This window comes from Cynocephalus volans, chromosome 2, assembly GCF_027409185.1.
Source record: "Cynocephalus volans isolate mCynVol1 chromosome 2, mCynVol1.pri, whole genome shotgun sequence".
Taxonomy (NCBI): Eukaryota; Metazoa; Chordata; class Mammalia; order Dermoptera; family Cynocephalidae; genus Cynocephalus; species Cynocephalus volans.
The window spans coordinates 115,716,855-115,736,138 of record NC_084461.1 but is presented as its reverse complement, the minus strand read 5'-3'; the positions used below and the strand labels follow the sequence as shown (position 1 = coordinate 115,736,138).

The 19,284-nt window shown below is 34.1% G+C and overlaps 1 protein-coding gene across 1 annotated transcript in view; it reads left to right on the top strand.

Moving 5' to 3' along the window:
* RAPGEF6 (Rap guanine nucleotide exchange factor 6) overlaps nt 1-19,284 on the top strand; it is a 226,433-nt gene that overhangs the window by 191,864 nt on the left and 15,285 nt on the right. Inside the window, exons 20-24 of the mRNA XM_063087303.1 lie at nt 4,782-4,993; nt 9,812-9,935; nt 11,991-12,014; nt 15,304-15,524; nt 19,027-19,215. Of these exons, the coding sequence (XP_062943373.1) occupies nt 4,782-4,993; nt 9,812-9,935; nt 11,991-12,014; nt 15,304-15,524; nt 19,027-19,215 (770 nt within the window). The remainder of the gene's footprint in view (nt 1-4,781; nt 4,994-9,811; nt 9,936-11,990; nt 12,015-15,303; nt 15,525-19,026; nt 19,216-19,284) is intronic.

The window sequence follows — 19,284 nt, the reverse complement described above, 5'->3', positions numbered from 1 at the left end:
GCTACCTATTTTATACTAAAATCTCATATATATTTGGGTCTATTTCTGCACTCTCTGTTCCATTTGATTTGGCTTATCTATTTATTTGCTATTTTAATTGCTAAAGCTTTAAATTTGTTTTTAAGATCTGGTAGGGCTAGTCAAACCCATCGTTGCTCTTTTCATACTTTGGCTATTTCTGGCATCTTTGTATGTTTGTTTCATATGAGCTTTAGAATCAATTATCTGGTTATAAATTTTAGATGGGGCTGGTTAGCTCAGTTGGTTAGAGCATTGTGCTGATAATGCCAAAGTCCAGGGTTCGATCTCTGCACCGACCAGCAGCCAAAAAAAAAAAAAAAACACCAAAAAATATATTGTAAAAAACCGAAAAACTTTTGTTAGCATTTTGAGGTTATTTTAAGATTACATCAAATATAGAGGTTAATTTAGTAGGTGCTTGATGTCTTTATAACAGTGGCTCTTTTCACCCATGAACTCTTATTCCACTTGTTCCAGTTTTCTTTTGTTTTTCTCTTTGGAGTTTATGGCTTTGTTCTTATAAATCTTGATCATTTCTTTGAATGTTTAATATCTTATTGCTGTTATGCATAGAATCTTTATATTTTCTAACTAGTTCTTGTTTCTACCTATGTGTTCTGATGCTTGTGTGTATCAATTTTATACATAGGCACCTTACTACATTCTTCCTGTTTCTAATAATTTTCAGCTAATATTTTGGGGGGATTTGAGTTATCCTATCTAATTTTCTTCAAATGATGACAACTACCTCTTTCATTTTACTTATCTGTTAGTCTGTTGTCATCTACTGTTACTTCCATGTTAAATAGTAATTGTAATTATGAACCTCTGTACATAATTTGTGACTCAATATAGGAATGCTTCTGGTATTTCTCCATTAAACATAATGCTGCCTCTGGGTGAGAAATATATTATGCTTTCTATTCTATTTTACTGATTTTCTAAAAATTAAAAATGAATATTGAATTTAATTATATGATATTTAAGTATGTAACATAATCATAGAATCTTTCTCTTTGTCTATTACTGTGGTAAATTATGCAAATAGTTTCCTGAGAGTGAATTACCATTCTAATCTGGCATGAACTCCATCTAGTAATGGTAAATTTTTCTTTTAATGTATTACTAAAATAATCTTTGATATTATTTGTAACATTTTTTCATAAGTGAATTGATTTATAGTGTTGTTCTTCATGTGGGTTTTAATATTAGTGCTATGCTAGCTTCATAAAATTTGAAAGCTTTCATTCCTTGTTTATGCTCTGTAACAGTTTAAATAGCATTGAAGATAATTAGTTGGTTAAAGTTCTGAAAGAATTCACCTGTAATTCTGGGTGTGGTGCTCTTTTTTGTAATTTGTGTCATCTTTTGAGGTTTTATATGTCTTTCCCTTTCAATGTTTCCTAAAACAGAGGCTGGCACATTTTTTCTGCAAAGGAAATAGTTTAGGATTCAATACAGAATTTCACCTCTGCCATTATAGCACAAAAGCAGCCATAAACAGTAAGTTATTAATGGCTATAGCTCTGTTTCAATAAAATTTTATTTACAAAAACAGGCAATGGACCTAATTTGGCACACTGGTTGTTGTTTGGTGGCCTAATATAGTATCCATTTCATCCAGGTTTTAAATTAATTTGCATGTAGAACTGAGCAAATTAGCCTATTGTGCTCTTTTTAAATTTCCTATGTATCTACAGTTATTTCTCTCATTCTTTTTTTTTTTTTTTTTTTGTCATTTTTGTGACCGGCCGCACCGCGCTCAGCCAGTGAGCACACTGGCCATCCTTATATAGGATCCGAACCCGCGGCGGGAGCAGTGCTGCGCTCCCAGCGCCGCACTCTCCCGAGTGCGCCACAGGGTTGGCCCTATTTCTCTCATTCTTATTTGTTATTCTGTGTATTTGACTTTCACGAGCCATAGTTTGCCAGGCTTTGTTTTGAATAGTCTTAGATGCCCACCACAGTCTTTTTCTTATAATTTCTCCAGCCATCTCTTGGTTGACTTTGCTTTCTCATCTTGTGGAAATTATATTTCCTGAGCATATTTAAAGTGTCTTTCTGTTGCTTTTGAATATGAATGACCGTTTGTCTGACTATAAAATTCTTATCTTAGACATTATTTCTTGGGCACTTTGTAAACAGTGGCTTCTCAACCAGCATTTTATATGGCTGTTTAAGTTCCTGAGATTAACTTGAATTTCTCTTCCCTCCCACAATCCCAGATTCTTATTGCTGAACTCATTTACCTTTACATGGACGTTTCTACATCTCTTTTAATTTTATATCAGGTTCTCTGTAACTATGGTGCCTTTCCAGTCTATAGATTCAAATCTTTTGTATCTGGAAAGTTTTCTCAAATTGCACCTTTGAACATTTTTTTAGTTCCATTATTTTTTTTTTCTTCAGGGATACCAATTATGCAGATTTTAGATCTCCTTTGTCACCTATATCCATTGTTTTCTCTCTAGTTCTTTTCAACTCTATTCATTTCCATTGAATGCTTTGGTTAATCCTTCCCTCTGTGTCACTTGCATGGTATTTTAGCAGTGTCTTTTTCTTCTGTAGGTTCCAGCGTGCCCTTCATTTCTTTGTTGGTTTTATTTTTTCTTTTATTTGTTTACTGAACTTTACTATTTAATTATTTATCAACTTCTCTTACCATATTTTCCCTAAGCTCTTGATCACCACATTAAGCTCTTTATTTCATTAATTTATTTGAAATTATGGCTAGGATGTTGGTTAATCCCAGTTTTTGTCTGATTGTTAACATTTTTCTGCTTCATGCTCTTTGTTTTTCCCTGTGGCTTCTTGTTATAGATCTGTATTTATTCCTTCCTTTTGAGTAACGTGTTTTCCTGTACTAGCTATTTGCAGGAGGTTCATATGAAAGAGGATCAAGAGCCGTATTCCAAGTTAGCAGGAGTTAGTTGGTCTTTTATATGAATAGTTTTACCTGTTAACTTTTTCCCAGTGAATGGAGATTGGCAGCTTTAGGGCTGTTTACAAGTCATTTTCTCCCTTCTGTCCAGTCTCACTGTTAAACAGCTTCCTACCAAAATATTTCACTGTGTGTGCTGGTTTAATCTTACCTTCCCTCAACTCTATGGTAAGAGTTCAGCCTATGAACTCTGTTGTGTTCTAAATAAGGGATTGTTGGTTTTGCCTTCAGGATAAGTTACATGCTTTGGAGAACTGCTTTGCCAGCTTTCATTGAGATCTTCAGCTGCAGACAGCATTTTTCAGTATCTTTGCATACTCCTGTTTGACCTTGACTAATTTTTGACAACCTTTCTAATGTGTTTAGGAATTAGATAGCTCTTAGTTTCAGTGGAGATGAAATTTGCATTTCTGTTATTCATCCTTCTTGTAGTTGTTTGGGGTGAGTTCTGAGAAGCAGAGGGAACAAAAATATTTTAACTCCACATCCTAAAATCAGAAGTCAATAGAATTAAATTTAAGTACAGTGGTGTGGGTAAAATTCAGATGGCTGAGAAACAAAGAAGGATTAGCTGGTAAGAAAATTGAGACTTTATATCTACAGTATTCATTTGGCAACCTACCCATGGGATATAGTTTTGAGTATCCCTTATACAAAATGCTTGCAACCAGAAATGTTTCAGATTTTTTCAGATTTTGGAATATTTGTATTAAACTTACTGGTTGAGCATCTGAAATTCAAAATGCCCCAATAAGCATTTCCTTTGAGTGTCATGTCTGGGCTGAAATTGAACTTTTAGAACTAGAGAGTAGAATTGTGGTTACTAGAGGCTGGGAAGGGGATGGGGGAGAGGTTGGTTAATGGACACAAAATTACATGTAGATAGGAAAAATAAGTTCTATTAATTCACAGTAGTGCTAGACATCTAGAATAATTTCTTGTATATTCTCAAATGAATGCTATAAGAGAGTTCAAATATTTTCATCACAAAGAAATGATAATTTTTTTTGATGATGAATATGCTAATTACCCTGATTTGATCATTACACATCGTATACATGTATTGAAATATAACTCTGTACTTCATAAATATGTACCATCAACACATTTCAATTAAAAAATAAATAAATTCCTTAAAAAAGAAGTTTCAGATTTTGGAACATTTTGGATTTTGGAATTTGGGATGCTCAACCTGTATAGAGGCAAAGTTAATAGGGGGGAGTTGTAGCCTAATTAGCATGAATTGTTTTTTCAAGTTAGCGAACATCTAAGCTTGTTTAAATTCCTGTGGAAAAGACATATTGAATATCTGGAGGCTTAGGAAACAAGATTAGAACCTAAGGATATGGAAATATTGGAATCAGGGACATGAGTGGACAAAATCTCAGGAAAAAAGCTGCCTCAGCCCAGAAGTTACCTTAGTTATTATTTAACAGTTATTCTCAGCATTACTTAAACCACTTTCGAGGAGGTAATGTCTCTAAATGTTTCTAAGTAAAACAAAGAACATCATGGTCCTTAAGGTTTTTTTATAGAATTATAAAATTTATCACTTACATACAAACTATAAATTAAAAGCTGTAAGTGATAACAACTACAGGCAAGTAACATAGTTCCTCTGAAAGAAGTTCTCCTTGTTTTAAAATCGAGTCCCTTTTATTTATTTTTTTTATAGTTCTTCTGTTTATTTCAATGTGCTGAAATATGTCCCTTATTATTTTTTAGCTTTATTAGAGAACTTGGTGTATAGAGTTTATTGACCTGAGTCCACCATCTCCCCCAAGTCCCTTTTTAATGTTTTTATTCTCATCTTTGGCAGTGGCTTGAACCTGGCACCTGTAGCACGACTCAGAGGTACTTGGGAAAAGTTACCAAGCAAATATGAGAAACATCTCCAGGATCTGCAAGACCTTTTTGATCCATCTAGAAACATGGCAAAGTATAGAAATATTCTTAGTAGTCAGAGCATGCAGCCTCCGATTATTCCACTCTTCCCTGTTGTCAAGAAAGATATGACATTTCTACATGAAGGTATTTAAAAGTTAATTGAAAATTAGCATGTTAAGCGTCAGCTAATTCTACAGAACTGTGGTTTGTTATGTTTATTATATATTTCAACCTAATGATTATATGTCACTAAAGATTTTACACAGTTAAGTGCAGCAAATTTTAGGAATCCAAAAACCACATTATTGACAGAAACAAATTGAAATGTTTTCTGTATGCATTTGACCATAAACTTGACACACTAAGATCAGACTGTTTGATCATATTTGTTGTTTTGTTTAGTAATATTTTTCTTTTCAATTTTTTTAATTGAATTAATCAACACATACAGAAAATTGCCCAAAACAAATGAACAACTAATGAATTATAACAAAGCAAAACATTCAGGTAACCAATACCCAAAAATAAAACATTGTCAGTATCCCATAAGTCCTGCTCTTGCCCCTTCTTAATTACCACCTGTATCATGTTCCCCAAAGTTAACTACTACCCTGACTTCTAATGCTGTGGTTTAGTTTTAGCTGTTCCTGAACTTTATATAAATAGAATCACAGAGTTAAGTTTGTTTTCTTATGCTTTGATCTGTTTTGTTTCTGACTTATTTCAGTTAACATTAGATTTGTGAGATTCTTTCATGTTTTTGAGTGTAGCTGTACTTCATTTTCAAAGCTATTTAGCATTCCATTGTATGAATGCAGTCCGGTGGATTCATCCATTCTGTTGATGGGCATTTGCTAGTTTCCTCTATTGACCTATTACAAATAATGCAGCTATGAATATTCTTGCACAAATCTCTTAGTGCACAAGTATTTTATTGGCTATACATTATATTCAGGATGGAACTTACGAATCCTGATATTATATAATCAACTTTAGAAAACAGTTTGATATTATCTACTAAAGTTGGGCATTGGCAGTGGTTTTAGAGTTCTCATGTTCTTCATTCTCATCAAAACCTAGTAAATTCAGTCTTTTTATTTTCACCCATTCCGAGAGGTAGGTAATTGTATCTTGGTGTGGTTATAATTTTCATTTCCCTAATTACTAACGAGGTTGATTGTTACACTTCCCTCTGTGTAACAGAGACATAAAAAAGAATTATATGCAATTACTCAAAGTGTCATGTATGCATTGAGAGGCCTGGAAGGACTGCACTTCAGTAATTTCCCCATTAGGAGGAGAAAGCTGAATGTGACAGCCCCGATTCAAAGTTAGCTTCTCCCTTTTATTGTAAAGGCAAGGAAGTTTCATAAGAAAATTCAGTTGATTTAATCATTATAAAGAACACAAGGACATGGGCAGAGTTATGGCTAAGTATTATTTTAACAATGGAAACTAGTAACATCAGTGAAATAAACAAAGTGACATTCCATAATGCAATTTGCAAAAGGTTAATTTGATCCACCAACAAAAGCTTGTTCTTAGCATACACTGTCTTTTCCTACAGCAATTTCTTTTGTATTTTTACATAACAATGAAGCATCTTTCTTAACATATCAATCAGTAAGTTAACTTGCACCAAGGACATCTGTCCTTTGAGCCAGCAATTTTGCTGTGTTGCAGTTCTTTATCTACAATAGAGACTTTAGCCTGGGGAAAGTTTCCTGCCTTTTGCAAGCTTAATATTTCTATGTGCAATTCTAAAAAGTTAGGTTATACCTGAAACTACAGGGCTTTGGAAGCCAGGCCCTGTGAAATACATTTGCTTTATAAATGTTAGTATCATCCATAGTTGATCACCCTTTTCTATGTATATTAGTCCTCTTTTATCAATTATTGCTTTGGGTTTTTTGCCCCTTTTATTAGGTTGTCTTTTTCAAATATTTGTAAGATTATTTTATACATCCTGGGAATGATATGACTTGCCTTTGACTCTTTTATGGTTATCTTTTGATAAACAGAAGTTCTTAATTTTAAAAGCCTGATTTATTGATCTTTTACCATATGGTTTGTCTACAATCTACCTAAATTTATTTTTGTGTATGGTATTTTTCTTACTGTATTAACTTGGTAACTATATGCTATTTTACTATTTTTCTAGTGTTACACCAGGGGCAATGCAAGGAACTTGGACCACTTAAATTCCATTTACTCACCTCCTGATTTGTATACAGTTATTGCTATGCCTTTAAATCCTAAAAGATGTTATTGTTGTTAATTAAAGTTACTTTATTTAACCATAACTATATATATACTTCTGTTGTTATTGTTTTTTATTCCTTCTTGAATTTCAAAGCTTTCATATATTTCAGTGTTGTGTTTTCTTTTGGTTTTGTTTTGGTTTGGTTGGGGGGTTGCCTATGGAACATTGTTTACTATTCTCTTAAGTGCAGTTCTGCTGGTAATGAAAATCTCTCAATTTTTGTATATCTGAAGATGCCTTTACTTCATTTTCAGAAGTGTGTCTTGGTTGGCAACTACCTTCTTAACACTTCGAGATAACATTTTATTGTCTTCTGGCTTCCGTTGAGAGGTCAGCTATCAGTCTTATTTGCTGTTCCTTTGTCTATAATCTGTCTGTGTTTGATAGCTGCTGTTATGATTTTGTCTTCTCTTTCTCTCTGTTTTTCTCTAGTTTTGCCTTTGCTGTGATGTGACTAGGTGTGGGTTTTGTTTGTTTCTTTGTTTTAATTCTGATTGGTGTTTATAGGACATCTTGAAACTTGTGGTTTTATATTTTTCATCACTTTTGGAAAATTCTCAATAACTGTCTTCAAATTTTTTATCTGCCCACTTGTGACTTCTCCTTTAGGGACTCTGATTTCACCTCTGTTAGACCTTTTCCCTGTGCCCCTGTTGTCTCATATGCTCTTTTCTGAAGTACTCATCTTTTTGTCTTGCCATGCTTCATTCTAGATACTTTCTTTTACCCTATTGTCTAATTATTAATTCTCTTTCAATGTCTAATCTGCTATTAAATCCATCACTGAATTTCTAATTCTAGTCATTTTATTTCAGTTTTTAATTCTTTTATTTTATAATTTTTTAAATGGCTTTAGTTTCATGTTTTTTGCCGAAGTCTTCAGTTGTGTTTTATGTTTCTGAACATATTCAACATAGGTATTTTAAAGTCTGTCTCTGATTATTCCATCTGGATCTCCCTTGGATCTGTTTCTGTTGTCTCTTTTTTCACTTACATTTCAGTCACTTCATCTTTTCTCCTGATGTGCCTGGTTATTTTTTACAAAGTAATGGATGCTGTGTACAAAAAATCGTGGACATAATCCCAGGTTTCAAATGATATTCTATTCCAGAGAGGATTTAAAGCTTGCTTCTGGCAGGCAGGTAAGGGTGCCTTCACAGGATATAGCCCTTCACAGTCCCAAACCAAAACATTGCAGGTTTCCTTGGACTGAAGTTGCTTTTCCTCTTACCTCAAAAGGCAGTGTGTCTCTACTCCAGCTCATCATCCCCCCTCTTTTGAGATCAGCAGGTGCACATAGGGGCAAGCAATGGGAAGTGCAAAACCTGCCTCTCTACATTCTTTTTCCAGATCTTCACTGCCCTGTTAGCTTTTTGATACTTTGAAACATTTGTTTTTTCTATTTTTGTCCAGCTGTTGTAATTGTTATCAGCAGAAGGGTGGTTCTTTACCTAGTCTTACTGTTTCATTATCCCTCCTTTTTCATAAGAAAATTTTGCTATAGGTTTCAAATGTATTTTTCTGACATGCTCCCTCAAGACATATTTATGTGACTTGAAGGTATTTTTGATGACTATTTTGTTTCCAATTTGTGTTGAGACCCTGAACAACTCATGTGTCCAATGTATAGGTGCTGTTTAGCCTGTGAAGGAAGATCACTATGTATTCTAGACCCATGTAGTTCTCAAACTTAGCTTCAGAACCTTGGAGTTCCACAGAGGCAAATAGGGGCCTAACATGGGAGATAAATGAGATCACACTAACTGTTAAAGACAGATGTGAAAAAACACTGCTGTTGACAGTCAGATTGCCCCTTGAACTTAAAATGTTTTGCTTAGTGGTTTGGACTAGGTGAGCCAACAGATGGGCTATATGTGGTTTCATATCTAATCTCTTCAAAGAAAAGTAGACTATTTTGAAAGTTGTATGAATTTTTCCTCAGAGAACTATTTAACAAAACAAAAACAAAAATAATGGAATTTATAAACAGGCAAATTTGTGTTGATGATTAAAGTCATGATTGTAAATTCAAATTATGGGAGAGGAAAGGTGAATAGCAGACTGGAAAGTCTTTAAGTCAGCTACCTCTTAGACTTAACTAATTACTTCCATTTGAGAAAAAAGACTTAATATTATCTAGTCCTCCATCTCTTACCACTTTTTTTCTTCAAGAGAAGTCAGATATTCTTGAATTCATGGACTATATTCCACATCTTAAATAATGACATTTCATTTAATAATTTTTTAAAGTATTAGAAACCAAAGCAAACTGCTGCAGGCTGGGTTAATTAAACACAAAGGTGACCTTGTGACCTCTGACGAAAGCCTAAGTTTTCAAGTACTATACCCTTGCTGTGCAAAATACTTGCCTGAGAGTGGGCTCTAAGCATCTGTAGAGTTAGGTTTGAGGGGTTGTACCTTTTATAGGCGTGCCTATAAAATAATGAAATTTGTTTTAGAAGCCATGCACAGTTTATCACTTTCCTCTATTAGTTATCCTCACTCCCATATGGAACACAATTCCTCCCAGGAGCTTATTCTCTGGGGGCAGTGTTGAGCTATCTATGTTTCTTAAAAACAAAAGTCACACTGGATAAAGAAGGTTCTATTTGTGCCCCTCAAGAATAACAGCTTGACTTCTCCTCTTTTTATATAGATATTTTAATTTTGAAAATTAAATAATTACTTTTATTCTGTAGGAAATGACTCCAAAGTAGATGGTTTAGTAAACTTTGAGAAGCTAAGAATGATTGCCAAGGAAATCCGTCAAGTTGTTCGAATGACTTCTGCTAACATGGACCCCGCTATGATGTTCCGACAGAGGTATGGCATTAAAATGTGTAAAAGTGTTACAGAGTGGCATCAAGGGTGATATAATAATAAAAATAAAATATTTATTATTTACTGATCACCTACCATTTGTTGTGCACTGTACTAAGTGCTTTGCCTGTGTCAATCTCTAGTAATCATTTATTACCATAACCCTAACAGGCGGTATTGGCCTTCCTTTTTACACATGAAGAAATTGAAGCTTAAAGGAGTTTGTACATAATTTGCTAAGATTTGAACCATAGTTTCTATGTTACTTTTTTGAGTATGTGGATAGTTCTGTATTATTATTCGTTAAAATATCAGCAAACAAATATAAGAAAATTGTAGACTCACTGAAATTATCACAGAGGACAAATGCTGTCATTTGGTTTCTCACTAATTTGTATGTTTTGTATTTTTACCGAATATTTCTAAAGTTCTATTTTTGTCTAATACTTCATTCTTCTAAAATATTTCTTTTTCTCAAGTTATAATACTGCTGTTTATGTGTACCTGAGTACTTTAACAGAATTTAGAAAGTGCAGATTTAATCATGCTCCATCTTTATTTAAAATGGAAAATATTATTTGTGTTCTTTATTAACCTGATCTTCTAAGAATGCTTGTTCAGATTTATTGTAAATATAACAAAGGCTTTCTCAAATTATATAGTTTACAGAAACTATGTTGTTAAATTGTTCCCAGTAATTCTTATAATTTTCAGAGTGTAAATAGCCATTATAATTTTAATTTTTTGGTCTTATTTTCTTTTGGGCATATGTGTATGGCTTCAGTATATAAGGGCATTAGAATTCAAATAATTTATAGAAGCAGACACAATTCCTGTGGTTTAAAAATAAATTTTCTGGTAAGGAAACAAAAATATGTGGTACTTTTAAAACCAGACTTGAGTTGTTGTTTTGTTTTTGTTTTTGTTTTATAACCACACAGAACCAGTGTGTATGTGAGGACTGGGTTTTTGTTTTTATTTGTTTTGTTTAAATCACTATTCAGGAGTCTTCGTTTTTGTTTTTGTAAGTAGTTGATCTGACGGATGTTCTAGTTTAGAGATCCTCAAAGTATGGAGAAAGGGGTGTGCCAGATCTTCTCGTCCCTACCCATCCCACTTCTGCCCCTTGAGAATCACTACATGTAATCAGAGATTCATTGTTGAACAGTGTGTAAGCAGAAAACAGTAAGAACCAGGGACCAAAGCAAACCTGGAGGACGGTTTGTTTGTTTGTTTTTGTTTTTGTTGCATGTCCTTGTACAATGGTCCTACCACTCTCTGTTGTCTTACATGGACCTCCATTTAATCATATATGTTACCACCATGGTCCCTGAAGACAAAATGAATTTTTGTGACCCTGACAGACCAGTTGATAATACATTAAGTACCAGCTATGCTTCAGACATGAGCAAAGGAGAAACAACTGATGAGGAAATTAATAAAGCTGGGTGTTTTGTTGGGAATGTCCTGGGTTGAGCAGAATGAGTTATGGGGGAAAATAAACATATTTATATTGGACTACATTTTTCCTGAAACAGTTTTGTTAGCCAGTACTGAAATGTTATATCTTTCTTTAAACAAATAATTATCTGTTGTGGTAGTATATAATTATCTAGTGTGGTTAAAATAGCCCCTTTTATTTTAACTAATCAATTTATGGACTAAAAGAGAGGGAAGGAAGATGGGGGAAGAGAGGGAGGGGCAAAAGAGGGAAAGAGAAAAACTTGGAATTCCAAATTTATAGTAAAATAAATGTTTTTTCTTAGCTTTTTATTAATGTAACCTTCTAGACAAATTAGGTATTAAAAATATAATTGGTCCAAGGAATATTTTAAAAATATTGTGGGGTTTTTTTGGCCTTCAGTACATATCATAACTCATCTTACCCCCCTTAAAGTCATTTCATTATAGTCATTTTACTGTTTAGCCACAGTTTTTTCCTAGCAAAATTTTTTGTTCCAGTCTGTCTGCATAGTTTCTCTGACTCTCAACTGTTGTCTTTTTACTGTGCTTTCCTGTTCATACACATGCTTCAATGTTTGTGGCTCTTGCTTACAGGAAGAAGAGGTGGCGGAGTCTGGGGTAAGTGTAGAGATGAATGCAACTGGAACGAAGGTTGTGAAACTTAACATATATTGCATCCTTTTCATTAATGCACGCACATAAAATAGCATGCGTTCTATTAACCCTGTCAAATGCCTTTTGCTAACAAGGTGAAACTAGTGATAGAACTAGTCTTTTTTTTTTTTTCTTTACTATTTCATTATTGACATCCTAAAAGTTCTTTCTAAATTTTAGTTTAGGAGAGTCAGTTAGATGATGATGATGATGATGATAGTGATAGTGAAGATAGTGAATATTTGTTGTGTGCTTGTTATGTGCCCTGCTCTAAGCACTCTAAATGAATTATCTTATTTAATTCTCCTACCACTCTATGAATAGATACTGTTATTCACGTGGTACAAATGGAGAAGGTAGAGTTACTCAAGCCTTATACTCATTAATGGTGGATCCAAACCTAGGCAGTCTGATTTTAGAGTCTACACTACTTTCTTTTATTCAAATGCCATACTTTATGAAAGTAAATATATCAAATAAATGTATAAAAATGGATGAGAGGTCTGTTGATAACGGTTGCATTAGCCATCAATTTTCCAAAAAGAGTTAGCCTTTATCTAAATTGAACCAGAAGATGGTTTTAATTCCTTAGATCCACTAATGCCATAGACTTCCAGCATTGATTGAATTTTAAGTTTTTATCAGCTTTAATTAAAGATTTCCTTATCTCTCTTTAAAACTGTGATAGAATCGGAAACTGCCACCTTTTGTTATTAAAGTAGGTTCAGGTCTCTGCTTCTACATAGCTAGGTGTCTATTTGGAATCATAGAATGTTACAGATCTTATAAGTACATAGTCCTTGGAATAAGGGATTTCATAAGAAGGATTTTGTTATTTTAAGACTGTAGTTAATCACTACAGTATTAGGCACTTCTATTACATGTAAGAATTTTTTTGTGAGCCACCTTCTTTACTTGTCTTGTCTTTACTTGTGGCCTTGTTTTCTGTTAATGCTTGCTGAACTTGACTTTCCTTCTACTTTCTTTCATCCTTCTCAATGTATTTCTCATGTGTTTCTTCTATATCATACATTTATGTCTTGGTCTTTTCTGGTTCTTCTTACTGAAAATGGAAATTTATTCCTGGCATTGCTAGTGTAAGAAGAACACTTGGACAGTGTATCTTAATGGGTATTTGGGGTGATTGGATGACTTATGTTAACACAATCACTGCTTTAGAGTTGCACTGTATGAGGCTTGATGCTTGCAAACATTAGGTATTTTCATTTTCCACCAAAGTATTTTCTGTTTTGGATGTAGTTTAGAAGGTATTTTATTGTCATTTATCACAGTGTTTTTATTTATTAGAATCTTGTATCTATCCTAGATTTGTCGACACCCTGTCTTCTTTTTCTTTCTTTTTTGGGGTGGGGGGGATATCAACTAGGATAAAAGCAATAAATATTTGTGTTGAAATTTGCTCCTAAATGTTGGGACTTGATTTTACTGCATTGAATCCAAGACGTTATCAACTGTTGGATGCACCATAATTTTGTGTACCACTAAGAAAAATCACTACAATGTCCTACTACTACCAAGAATTTTTACTTTATGCTTATTGAAAGAGCTCTTACAAATTAGGTAAAGATTTTTACCACATAACACCCTTGTGCATACATAAAAAGGAAAATATAAGCAAAGTAAATTGGTTTAGGTCTTTCTAAATAAAACGTCTTCATATTCAGAATGTGAATCTTCTGAATCCCTTTTAGAGTCATTAGTTTGGGGAATTTGTTGTTTTTTTCCCACATGGTATTGCCCTCTGAGCCATTCAGCATGTTGGCAATGCAGCATTTCTTAAAACAAGCCATAAAAAAACTAAAAGATACTGGTGCTGGGCTTTGCAGATAATTAGAGCTAGCCTCCTTTTTGACACCTGCTTTGGGAATGTTGTTGAACTTGTCAGATTCACTACCTCCTTCTAATCATTTGGTCTCCAGAGGTTAAAAGTGTAATTCACTAATGTCATCAGATTTTTATCCAAACCATTCTGCAAGTTTTGAGGTTTCTGCATGTTTGAATAGTAAGAACCAAGTCACGGTTTCTGCCTGACCAATGGCAGTTGACAGTTGTCATCAAGTGGAGAATGCACCCCTATTTCAAAGATCTTAAAATGTGGAGGGGAAAAAAAATACCATAACGCTTTTTCAACTGTGATTCACTTGATTTACAATAAAAACGTTAGGATTTTAGTGTCTGTTTTAAACTAGTTATGTGAGCACTGAAGAACAAATTGTTGTATGACTGTGGTTTGTGTATTTAGAATATTTTTATATAAATATGAGGCTAATTTAGAAAATCCATAGATACCCTTATTATTTTGGAATGACAGCTGCCTTCAAAATAAAAATCACCTAAGAACCTTGTGTTTGCTAGCCTTGTTAGGAAGGATGAACAGCATTGCAAGTGCTCTTTTCATTGATTCTAGATGTCGTCATTGTAGAAAGAGGTTTGCTTGCTAAGAGTAGAGTTGGGTGAAGCTGTAGCTTGTTTGACCTGTGGTTCTTTTCACCTAGCTTGCAGTTCCATCACTTTCAGAAGCATTGCAAAAGTAAGATCCCAGATCCCCAGATCCCCAGTTTTAGAACCCAAATATTGCCTAGCCGTTCCATGTGTGAGTGAAATAGAGTAGGTTTTACTGCATTTCTGATCCCTGACTATATTGAACTGACTATAAATGCTATTATTTTCAACTAATACGTATTGGTTTTTCTCTTTGAATTTTGACCAAAACCTGGTTATTGGTAAAATTGATCAGCATGCTCAGACTGGGCCTGTTGTAGACAGGTATGGTGATGGCAATAGTATGCCCAAAGCAGTACAGACAAGCAAAGCTGCTTTAGAAACTTTCTTGCTGAAGAACCCTGGTACGGAGATCTGGCTGAGGATGGACTCCTCCTGAGCCAGGCTCTTGCCATATTTTCAAAGTATGGATGGCCTCCAGAGCAGAGGAATGCTTTTTCTTGTAACAGTCGTGCCATGGTTTGCATAGGCACAAACACAGGTCCAATGGAATATGTCATTCAGGGGTAATTATCTTATATTCTTTTGAATTCTGCACTTTGCCAAATCTTGTTCTTGATTCAGAACATTGCCTTGTGTGCCAGATTACTTTGCATTAATGCTCTTCATCTTTTAACTCATTTACATCAGCATGCAATAGCATTAACAGAACAAGATCTTTTTATCTTCAGTCTGCCAAACTTAACTCTCATCTTTACAGCCCTTTATCATGATCTTCATCTGCTTACAGGTCATTGAGTCAAGGCAGCACAAATTCAAACATGCTAGATGTTCAGGGAGTTGCTCACAAGAAAAGGTCACGTCGCAGCTCTCTACTTAATGCCAAGAAGCTATATGAGGATGCCCAAATGGCAAGGAAAGTGAAACAGTATCTTTCCAGTCTGGATGTAGAGACAGATGAGGAGAAGTTCCAGACGATGTCACTGCAGTGGGAGCCTGCATATGGTACCTGTAAGTATAAGTTTTCATTTACATAACACTGTAGAGCCCAACAAAATAGAAACTTATTTCTCCAGAATTATGCTCAGGTCCCAAGAAAATTGTTAACTTCACTCACGAGATTACTTACATACCCCGAGCATCATGTAATTCTGAATCCCATCTATTCCTGATGTTTACCCTATGCAAGAAATAGAAAGATAAATAGTTATTTAAAAAGCTTTATAAAATTGTCTTGTAAAAATTGTAACGTTATAGAAGAGGCTTTCTGTTTGAGAACATTGTTACAGTCATCCCTAAATGAAGAGCAAACATAAGTGAAATTTTTGCCTTATTTTATTTTATGGGTAATATAATTTACCAACTATAACATATAAGAAATTTAATTAAAACACTATAGGTAATAGGTGTCTTATACATATCAGTAAGTAAGGTAAAACAAGAAAACCCAGACACATTCTGATATTGTTGATATCTAGATAATACTATGAAAAAAGAGATCCTATTTTCAGTACTGATTTTTTTTTTTTGATTAAGTGCAACAACAGAATGCATTTGTCTCTGTGCAAGGAAATCATGAGCTGTAAGAACTGAAATCAAAGATAGTGAAATATACTCCGTTGTAACAAAAAAAAAGTTATTGTAATACTTCTGTTAAATTATAGGTTAATTATTATGCCCATAAAAATTGCAATAGAATTCTAAGTTCCTAATTGACAGGGGGAAGTGATAGTCATTATGGATTGACCTAAGATTGATAAATGATATGATATTTGCATAGTAATGGAAAAAGTATGTCAAAAAAGAAAGTGAAAGTAGAACAAAATATCGGATTGTTTTAAATTCAGATATGACAGTGAATTTTATATATAGGGTAAGGAGCCAATCAGTAAATACTATTATCAAAACAATATCTTGAACGCCTCTACAGGAAAGAACACCTACTAAAGGATGGAAGGCAGAGTTTGATTCTCATTTATTACCATTTGAAGGAGGTTCTCTTCTTCCTAGGTCTCTGTTTTCTCAAATGTAAAACTTTGGCACAGGCGGGAAGTATGTTTTATCTCTCTCTGATTCTTTCTACATCAGACCTGTTAATTTTGGAGAAGGAAAAGTAAAGAAAGCTAACAATTATTAGAGCTTTCTATATGTCAGCAACTGTGCTAAGCACTTTATAAACATTGCCATTTACTCCTCACAGAAACCTTTGAGGTGTCCAGTATTGGGATTGTATGCTAATAAGATAATGCACCCAAAAAATCTGCTTATACAAAGATTTTGCAATGTATGTTACAGAAAAAAAAGTACTGAGATATTAAACTGCTAGAGAATAGTTACATAAACTGTTTCCTTATCAATACATGAAATGGCATATGGCCATTAAAGATAATGTTATATATGGATTTGGAAGGTAGCAGAGAAAATCTCTTACCACATATAGGATATCAGCCATGTGAAAATGGTACATGTCAAAAGTAAAGGCTGAATGAGTATATAGAACCTTTAAAATTAATTCATGTTTTAAAGTTTAAAACCATGTACATATTTAATTTATTAAAGCCCTCTGACCTTGCTTTAAATTACCAAAGTTATTTTTCCCAAGTAACCCAATATATTATCTTGTGCTTATGGAACACAGTTTATTATTCCTGCTTTGATCTGATGCTTTCATGCATTTTATACACACATGGATATACACCTTCATGACTTCTTCTTCCTACACGCAACTCAGACTTGTCTGTCTTTTCTCATAATGCTAAATGGTGTCTTGTGCCACATATTTAATACCGATTTGAAATGAGAAAACCTGTAGGCCTTTCTTAAACTGGGTTTGAAGTTAATTCAATGCATATTTCTTTAATTTGGTTTGAGATTCTTTGATTTCTATGGCATAATTTATCTTTAAATGTTTAAATACTGACTATCCCAAGCCCAAACAATAGTTGATTTCTGAACATTATAGAATTTTGTTCTTCCTAATTAATCAATATGTACGTGGTTATTGGCATTCCTCTATGAACTCTTTTTTATGTTTAAAGTAGTCTTTTGGGGTTTTTTTCATTGTACTGTAAAATAAAATGTCAGTGAAGTCATGAATTCATTAGTATTGAGGGAAATGGAAAAAATGTATTTTGTGTTTCTAACCAAAAGATAACATCTTGGATTCAATTACTTGATGAGCCATTGTATATTGTCCCCAGAAATCCCTTTGTTTTGGCTTTCTGAGATGTTCCCTGATTCTTATCACCCAAAATATTCTCTAGGGCTTCATAATGAAAGCATAATAGGTAATTATTATAGCTGTGCTGGGACAGGTTAGATATCTCTTTTTGCTTTTATCTTGGTGTTTAAAACAAATAAATCATGAAGAACTGAGGTTGCACCTGTGTTGAAACCACCCTGAATAACTGACCAAGGATTTAAAGTACAGCCTGAAGGAAGAATTTCTTTCATTTTGACTATAGTATTGATTTTATAAGGCATCTTTTTGTTTCTTAAGTCAGGATTCTCAGTTTTTAATTCTGACATTCATTTTCAAATATTCTAAACAAGGATTTATACAGTATCTCTGATATTCCTGTGTATAACTGTTGAAATAATGTCACTTGTTCATTCAACAAATACCTGTTGAGCATCTGTTTTCAGTTAGTCACTGGCACATAGGGCTGTGGTAGCAAACAAAGTGCACAGTCCTTACTCTCAAGTTAGTTTCAGCCTAATGGGTGGAACAGACACTAATTGATCAATCACACAGGTAATTGTATTCTTACAAACTATTATCAGTCCTATGAAGGAAAGGTACGGGATGCCATGAGAATGTCAAACAGGAGTCTGATCTAGTTGCTGTGGAATTGTGGGTATTAGGGAAAGTTCCCTAAAGTTTCTGAGAAAGTTCATCTGAAAGATGCAGCAAGCGTTACGTAAGAAGAGTGGAGCTTTCTGGCTTAGGCTAGTTAGTAGAAACCTATAGAGTGTGGGATTGGGGAGAGGGAGGGTACATGGTTCAAGGGGGCAGGCTCATGCTCAATCATGCAGGGCCTTATAAGGCCTTGTTTTAGGGATTTGGGTCCTTATCGTAACAGCAGTAGAAAGTCATCTGAAGGTTTATGTAGGGCATATGGAGAAGGAAAGTGACATGACCATATTTTCATTTTAGAAGAGTCACTCTGCTGTTGTATAGAGAATGGCTTTAAGGCATGGTATAATTGACACAGTGAGAAGAGTATTTCAAGAGTACGGTGAGAGATTGTTCACTTGACCTTTAAGCAGAATGATGGTGGAGATAATTAAGTCAATGGAGTCAAGATTTAGGAAGTAAAATTAACAATTTATTGTATAATAATTTTTAAAATGACACTTTATAATACTTAACTGAAATTCCTTTTAAGAAAATGAATGTTTTATTTTTTGTGCTAAAAACAGTTGGTTTTAAGTCAACCATTTATTACTGCCAGTGGCAATAACCTTGTCTAAACAAGTGCAGTGTTACATTTTTCTTACCGTCTCCTGTTAGTGACCAAGAATTTAAGTGAGAAAAAATCAGCTAAATCGTCCGAAATGTCTCCGGTGCCTGTGAGGGCAGCTGGCCAAACAGCTAAAGCCCACTTGCATCAGCCCCACAGAGTAAGCCAGGTGCTTCAGGTGCCAGCTGTGAATTTGTACCCCATCAGGAAGAAGGGACAATCAAAAGATTCTGCACTGAGTGAGTATTCACAATTAATATTACATTCTTTTATTGAAATTTCCAGAGCAGTTAGAATGAAAAAGAATT